The sequence below is a fragment of the Ornithodoros turicata genome, chromosome 6, assembly GCF_037126465.1.
Source record: "Ornithodoros turicata isolate Travis chromosome 6, ASM3712646v1, whole genome shotgun sequence".
NCBI classification, from domain to species: domain Eukaryota; kingdom Metazoa; phylum Arthropoda; class Arachnida; order Ixodida; family Argasidae; genus Ornithodoros; species Ornithodoros turicata.
Genome location: NC_088206.1, coordinates 70,846,282 through 70,854,969, shown reverse-complemented (window position 1 = coordinate 70,854,969; position 8,688 = coordinate 70,846,282). Strand labels below are relative to the sequence as shown.

The 8,688-nt window shown below is 45.7% G+C and overlaps 1 protein-coding gene across 1 annotated transcript in view; it reads left to right on the top strand.

Moving 5' to 3' along the window:
* Positions 1 to 3,561: 3,561 nt before the first annotated feature.
* The window catches only part of LOC135398308 (uncharacterized), an 89,016-nt gene continuing 83,889 nt past the window's right edge, over positions 3,562 to 8,688 (top strand). Inside the window, exon 1 of the mRNA XM_064629729.1 lies at positions 3,562 to 3,599. Coding sequence (XP_064485799.1) covers positions 3,562 to 3,599 — 38 coding nt within the window. The remainder of the gene's footprint in view (positions 3,600 to 8,688) is intronic.

Here is an 8,688-nt window from a genome sequence, read left to right as displayed (position 1 = left end):
GCTCCAAGGTAATGCTGAGCACTGAAAAGGTGGTTAGAATCCTGCCGCCGGCTGTGTTGCCCTTCCAGACGGATGTTAACTCCGTTCTCCCGGAAGTCGGCCCAAGACTTTTACTAATCTCTTCTCTCTCCCTCTCCTTCTTGTTGTCCTCTCTCCGTCTGTCCGCGTCTGTAAGCCGCTCATAGCCATGGTTGCTTCGCGGCGCTAACACGGAGCTAAAAAAAAGGGGTTAGTCTTTTTTTTTTGCGTCGCGGAATTTTTTCGTGGATACTTTGTTTTTATATGTGTATTTATCCTAAATATTTACACAGTATCAACATCAGCGTGTAATACGCATAATATACATCAAGCTGCTTTACGTAGCTTATTACCTCTGTCGACGCTTTCCGTTTGAAATAAAAATTCAAAAACTTAAAAAAAATGCACACATACTACATAAATGAGTCATATATTCATCTATATATCATAACGTGTTCGTAATATAGTCGTGCATATACAAGTACGTATTAACATAATACGAGAACAGATATGGGAATGCAATAGCAATCGGGAATACATTTACAAACATTACATTTACATTATAGGATCATCCTTTCTCTACATGCGATATATTTATCTCACAACGACAACAGAAGCGCAACAAGAACAACAACAACAACAACAACAATGGATGTTGACGACGAGATGGAAGCGCATGACACATGTTACATGCGGGATGACGACATGATGAATGAACAGCTCCGCTTTAGGCAACACGTTATGCTTTACGAGACCCAGAGGGCCACCAGTGCGTTGTTTCACGATGGGTTGCCTTTCATGTTCGGCTGCAAAGATGGCTGTTGCCATAGCAACGTCATCAAGAATGGAACGCGGAACGGCGTCCGCCAATTCGGGATAGATGCGAGATTCAGATGGAAGACCTGCTTCATCTCCATCTTCGTCCATTTCAATATCCGGCCGGTCCAAGCACGCAAAATGGCATGGCTGCGCCGGCGTTATTGAAGCAGATGAAAGACTATACGGGATAGGCGGAATTCGTATACCTAGGTTGTGCGACGACTTAAGAGGAAGTCCGCTTTATTCTTGACATATTATGAAAGGCCGTGTGTACAAGGAGAGACACGGATCTTAACGGAGCGGATGACCACGATTTTTCTTGCAAGGTGAAAAGATTGATAACGCTTCCTTCCCGTCAACGCTTCTTTCGAAGCAGACGCTCGTCTGCTATCAGAAAAGTCGTCCCGGATGGGGAAATTTTGTGACGAAGTAGAGATTATTGGGGATTTGGATTTTGTACAAGGGAGTACGTTCTGGCCGACGGAGAAGCAGCAGAAAGGTGGCATAATCGTGAAGCTTTTTTTTTTTCTCGCAGCCCACGTGTATTTTTTTTATGTGCCCATTTTGTTGAAGGGAGGTGCAGGTGTCAGACATTCTGGTTTGGAATATCGTGTTTGTCGGTTGACAGGACCTATTCTGCCATTTTTCTCCTCAATGCAAACACCTTGATGATTCCTGGTGTCGGTACCACTACGTACCGTCCAATTGGTAGTTATGTTGTGCGCCATTAAGGTGTAGCTTATGCGGTATTTGCCACCCGTTTGGTGCGTCTTCATACTACACACCGTCTAATGTTTGTTATACTGTGCACGATTTAATGTACCTTATGCCACGTGCGGCGTGTGCGAAATGTTTGGTCTGCCTCATGCAACATGCCGCCCGATCGATATAGTACATGTCTACCATCTACCATTTAGGGTACCCCATAATATGGCCCGTTTACGGTTTAGTCTACCTTATAAAGCGTACGCTGTAAAAGTAATTCTGGTGATAAAAAAAAAGAACGAAATCAAACCACCGCCCCACCACACACACACACACACACACACAAGAGTAAAGTGAAAAGAAAAAAAAAGGAGAAGAAAAAAAAGAAAGAAAAAATAATGATGTTTGCGTTCCTCAAACCTACCTGCAAGGCGACTACTTTTGAATAACGCGGCATTTAATCTCCTCATTTTTGCTGCGTCATAGAATGATATCTGTCTCGTGCCTAGGCGAGAGGAAAATAACGTCATCCTTATCAGTTAGATAAGGTGCTGTCATGCCTTCCATACCCTCAAACCCATAACGTGCCGCGACTGAGTTTGAATGAGTCATGTCACGGAAATAATACTGTCGCATTGGTAGCTATCATTCATCCAAGTTCTCTTGACGGAAACAACCGACGCGGCAGATCCTACCTGTGGACTATTTTGGTAGTATTTGCATGTGCGGTGTGAGAAAGACGATCAACACGCCTTTGTGAGTGAAACATGGACAACGTGCAATGTGTGAACCTCATCACCGGCAAGAGCGAGTCGTATTGCAACAAGGTATGCTCCCTTTAAGGCGCTTTCCTTGCAATTTCTAACACGTGACACCTCTTTGTGTCTTTCACAAGAGAGCGACGTTAGGTTATAGTTAGGTTACGGTAGTTGCCTACCGTAGGTTAGTTAGCGTAAAAACGCTTAGGAGCAACTGAGGTTTATTTGAGCAAGAACTTTCGTGCAAGAAGCTACACTTCTTCAGGTTACACAACTAACTGCGCAGTTAGTTGTGTAACCTGAAGAAGTGCAGCCTCTTGCACGAATGTTCTTGTTCAAATAAACCTCAGTTGCTCCTAACCGTTTTTACGTTACGTGTGTGATTCCCTCATCGCGGGCTCCTTGACAGTGTTTATTCTCTTTTTTTGTTCGCCATTTCGACGTAGGTTGGGTTAGGTTAGGTTAGGTTACGGACACATGATCGCCAGGGACCCTAGCTTTCTGCGGCAAAAAATATACGAATTCCTCGCTAAAATGCTGGATATGCTCCTAGTTTTGAAAAGAATATACACACGCCTCACGCCGGCATAACAACTCTGTCGCCACGCGAACGATATTGCATCAAAACGTTGCACAGGCGTTTCTTGCAATAAAGCACAGTTCCGGTCTGACCAGACTGCGCATTTTCAGGCTTCACATATTTCATTACTCACTCGCCGAAGTAACACACATCTCTGGAAAGCAGAAAAAATAGGGAGTTCTAGGAGAACGTGGAAGTTTCACGGTTACGTCTCCGTGAAAAATGATAAGCCAATTGCGTGATTCCTTCGGGGTGGGTGACGTCACGCTGCTGATATCGGATTGACTGACAGGGATACGGAGTCTGAATGTGAGGCCGCTTACCACTTCCTCAAACTCCCTAATGTTGCGTTCTCGTGTTTCTACCGAAACGGAAGTTTGTCGGGGTGTGTGTGTGTGTGTGCAGATAAAAGTAGCCCCACATTCTTGCACGTAACGCGTATCCTGCTTAACGGACAAGCTTCCGATGGCGCTCGACAACGCATTCGCGCTATCAAAAAAAAAAAAAAAAAGTAACAGCGTTAGCGCCATTAGCGGTTCCCGCACGCAACTTTCCGGAGCTCACCATGTTGACATTGATACAGCCCATACGAAATGCACAAAGAGCCATGTTTGCGCGGTTATTATCGCAGAGTTTGGTTACAACGTTCTTTTTTCTTCTCTGTTTTCGGTATGCAGTCTCATGGCTGCGTGGCCCGTGCACCACCGGAAGTTCGTCCGGTAAGCTGGCATCATGTTGCGTGCGTAAACGTGTCTTTTCTTTTTCTGCATAAACGCTGGGGAGTGGGGGATATGTTTATTTAAAAAAAAAAAGAAAGGAAAGGTCAGCCAGACGGAGGTCGGCTTGCTATTCCTAAACAAATGAGAAAATCGGGGCAGAAAAGAAAAGGAAGGGAGAAAATGGGAAGACAAATAAGAAAAAAAAAAGGAAAAGACAAAGAAGAGAAGGCACGCTTGATATGTGCGAAGGAACATCGTTAACGTATAGAACAAACCCGGCTACATTTTTCTTCCTTGCGGCGCTGGGAGCGGAACATAATTGCTAGTTCGCTGAATCTCCGTAAACTCGAAAACAGGCGGACTTGAAATTACGGGTATGTTGATTTGGGGAGAGAAAGAGAGTTTGTTGAACGAGGACGTCCCGGGAAATGTACGGGTTTTCGCGCTTCTGTAGCTGTACCTCACCTGCAGCTAGCTGCACCTGTATACCTAGCTCGCTTCTGTACCTGACGAAACGCAGTCCACTGCGTGAAAACTTGTATTCAGTAAAGGAAAGTTTCATTTCTTTAATATGTTTTGTTACTTTTTGAGTAAGTGGATCTTGGCTCAACCCTCTACATTCTTCATCTATTCTGTAGAAGGGTAAAAAAAGCGGGTTAGAGCTTGGACAGGTTGGTAACTTATACTTATAGGGACGGGGCCCATCCAGAAACCCATGCATGAAACAGATAGCAGTATGTTTTGCATCGGCCGACAATCCACTTGGTTAATTTTTTTTCGTCCGAAAACTGCCTACAGATTAAATAAACGCATATTAAACATCAGCGCTGCTTCCGTATAGCTGCGGGGGCTCCGGCTGCAACGAGATCGGCGTTACGTCACTTCCTAAGAGGAGGAGGGAGAGGGCCCTGCTCAGAGGAGAAAGCCGCTGTCCACACACAACGCCACCTGGACACAAGAAAACCTGCTTTTTGCCTCCTCTTCCTCATTCGCTACGTGGACATGTATAGTCAGAATTCGTCTGCTATTGTGCTTCGCCCATCAGCGAATTCAAGAACTCGGAAATGATTGCAGCTAACTTGGAACCTGTGTATAGACGTGAATCTGTAGACAAAACGTGCAACACGCTCTCCAGAAAATCAGTCATGAGAAGGCTACGGGGCCGTTTTAAGCTTTATCTTAAAGTTTTCCCGTTTAGTACTCACGCGGGGACGTTCCACCACTGCTCGCAGACGACGGTGGTTCGTTCGTGATTGGCTACCGCCGCTGAAAACACGATCCTGATTGGCTGACTATTAGTTGTTACGTCACGTCGACGAGTGAGCAGGCTTTCTCTGTCTAGACGGTGTTGGTCGAGACGCCCGCGCCGCCGCGGCATCCCTTTTCTCAAGGCCGTGCTCTGATTGGTGGTTGGAAGTGACGTATTGGGGAGTGAGTGGGGATTGGGAATGACGCTTTCGCCTTTTTTTCCGAAGAGGAAATTCCGCCATATACTCTCAAGTTCCAGCAGTTTGCTCTTGTCATGTATTCCATGGGATAGCAATCAAACTGGGTCACTCTTTCGCCTGGGGTTTTCGACACCATGGTCAGAGGTGAACGAAAAATAAAATGACAAAAATCAATTTCGAAATCGTCTGGAACGGATGGGACCGTCCCTTTAAAATCTATAAAACCCTCTGTGCAGTAATCACAGACGAAGGACCAACACAACGAGGATACGACAACACACTATACATTGAGCTGCCAACCATGAATATGGCGTTCGTTCAATGCTGCAAACAGATATGGCACGCTGGGGTGGGGAGATTATTGGCGGTAAATGAAAAAAAAAGAAGAATAAAAGGGGGGAGGGAAAGGTCAACCAGGCAGCACACCGGCTTGCTATTCCATAGAAAAAATACAAAAAGAAACGCTGGGGACCACTTGGTAGCCAGTGTAAAAGAATGTGAGGCAAAGTTAAACAAAACAGTTATTCTGTTCAGATGTAATATTCTTACGTAAGATGTAATAGAGGGTAGTGTTCTCTTTCGGGAGGTGAGCGAAATCAGAAAATCAGGTGATTGTTGTGTCAGTAAAACTTCCCAAGCAACACAATGTACTGAAAGGCGAGTGCATTAGGGGTGGACAGGTAGGTGGAAGGCCTTGAACAGACTCGTGAAGCTAAAGAACATTGATTAGACACATGCCGTCCACCCCTATTGCACTCGACTTTCAGTACATTGTGCTGCTTGGGTTGTATTTCATGTCGCCTTGACAGAGATAAGGGCACATTTATGCTGCAGCATCGCTGCTCGCTGCAGCTTCAAGCACATCGCTGCTCGCATAACCGCTAGGGTGCGTTTACCCTGCAGATTGCTCAAGATGCTGCTCGCTTTCGCTATATCATTGTTATCGGTGACAGATAAACATAGAAAGCGGTGAAAACTGGGGAAGAATGGAAACGAGGAAAAGTGGGAAGGAGGAAACCGACTTCATCACAACCAATCGCAGGTCGGATTTCAAGACGCCAGTCATCAATGATACCAGGAAGACAAACATGTTTACATTCCTAGGTGCAGCGAGCAGAGCGGCAAGCAGCGGCGAGGATAAGCGAGCAGCCAGGCTGCAGGGTAAATGCACCAACAGAAAGCTCTGTGTTTGACCTGTCATCGCCAGAAGTCAGGTAGTCCCCGGGCATGTTCAAACATGTTTGGCAGCATTGTTGTGGCGATGATCATGGCGTGCATCTTTGGCAAGCAGCGATGCTGCAGCATGAACGCGCCCACAGAGATACATGTGTTTGTTTCGTCATCGAGAAACAGCGATGTGCCATGTGCCAGCAGCGATGCTGCAGCATAAATGCACCCTAAGTCAGGTAACGATACAGCTGTAAGCATGCCGTCCGATAGGCGGAGGGAGTGGGAAAGGGAATAAAATTCGTGGTTGCAAAGTTCAGTGCACTGTGTTGCCGTCTCCTTTTTGTGCTGGTCTTTCGTCGGGGCACTGAGACTTTTGCCGATATTAAGTATCGGAGAAGGGTCTTGCGGATATTCGGAGAATACGCCGCTGTTCTCTGGCGAGATTACCATTGGCTGCTACGATCTGCAAGGAACTCTAGCAAAGGATCCCTGCTGATTCCCAAGATTAGCCAGTCCCGAGTGGCTCGAGACTAAAATCTCCATTTTTTTTTCTTTTACAAATCAATCAATCACTCAATTACCAAGAACGACAATACACACCAGCTCGCGTGGCTCACTGGTTAACGTGATGGCCATGTCACGTCGAGATTGGTAGGTACCCCGGGTTCGAATCTCGGTGCCTGCTGCGCTGTCTGGGGTTTTTCCTGGGTTTTTCTCAGACGCTTTCAGACATATGTCGGCGTAGTTCCGTTAGAAGTCTGCCCAGGACGCACATTCCCCCAGGGCGTCAGTCGTGAACGGTGCCTCACCTATGTGAGGCCGACAATGGCAAGCCCTTTCCCCAGCACCACCAACGCAAACACACACACACACACACACACAAAAAAACAAAAAAAAAACGTGGGCACAGTTGTGGTGTCGTAGCAACCCGGAGCTCAACGCGAGGCGGGAGAGCCTGTTGATGGCATTTTTATCGGTTTCTTGTCCGGTGAAAATGGAAATGCTATAACCATAAACACAGTGCTCAGATACGTGGAAAGCCTGTACTTCGGAACCGTCGCATATGCTATATTCACTGTTTATGCTTAGCCCTGTAGAGAGTATGTTAGGTTAGATAGAAAAATAAGTAACGCTGTGACGTTACTCCGGGCATGTATATACACAAAGGCCTTTCCATTTGGCTCTGCCCTTTATATGTATCAGCATAGAGCGTTGCATCTACATATGGAAACATTATGTAACAATACGATAGCTATCTTTTTTCATATCCATCCAGGAAATCTGAGCTTGTAAGCGGAGACTACGCACATCTGATGCGTTATTCAGTATGATGTGCTTTTGACATATTGCTGGTGTCCTTGCTGTCGTTATTCACGGGCGGCGGGTATGGTGAAAAAAAAATGTCCCGACTACGAGAAAAATAGCGATGAATTTGGGAACTCTTACGAGGATGACTGGCCCGTCACCAAGTATAAGGTGAAAAATAAATAAATAAAGAGAGAAAGTGTAACTTTTAAAAAGAACGTTTGTTTCCGTTACTGTTAGAATACTATGAATGACATCGTACATATTACCTTTGTGCGTATTAGCAGCTCAGACGCAATGTATTGATGGAAACGAAACGAGAGGTTCCGTTTAATGCTTACAATGTTTAAAAGCTCATTCCGTTAGCTCTTTTGAGTCCTGTTTAGTGTCAAGCTACTCCCTCGCAAGGCCCCCGTCTCAAGAGACAACGTCTTTGTCTCACCTCTACAACACCTTAGCAACGACACGTACACATTAAAGAGGAGAGAAAAAAAATATATACATATATATACCAAAATCTTTAAGAAGGACAAAAAGATAGTCTGGCGACAAAGTGTGCACTCTCATTGAACTTGAGAAGGAGGTGGAAAAACGCCCTCTACCGAGAGTAATGAGTCCCTCTATCGGAGAACTCCAGGTTGCGACTGAATACACACAGGGGAGAAAAAGTGACCAGCCCCGAGCAAAAGTACGAGAGCCCTTTGATTGCTTTTCTCTAGAGCATCGGCGTTGTGGGTGAAATGTTTGTGTTCTGCTATCTCTGGGCTCCTTCGTGTGTGATAGCGTATATAGGACGGACAAGAATTACTCGATGCGGCTGGGAAGCTCGTTATCAGTGCGTGTAGCATCGTAGGATAAAAAAGAAAAGAAAAGAAGAAAGTAAGGATAGCTCAGGAGGGAATGAGGATGGCTGAGGAGGTGATACAAATGCAGCATGATGAGGAGAGTGGTTCGGAATGTTTCTTGCTGGAAGTATGAGTACGTAGTACCAGCGAAATGTACACGTTAACTTTTCGGTGTGCAGAGTATTGAAAGGCAAGCAGAAGAGGGCACGAAGGGTAGCTTTACTACCTATGCTACAAAAGAAAGAAAAAAGAGAGAGAGAAAATCTTGGTCACGCTGGCAAAGGCCTCGTAACACAGAATGTGTTTAGTGTACCGTACCGG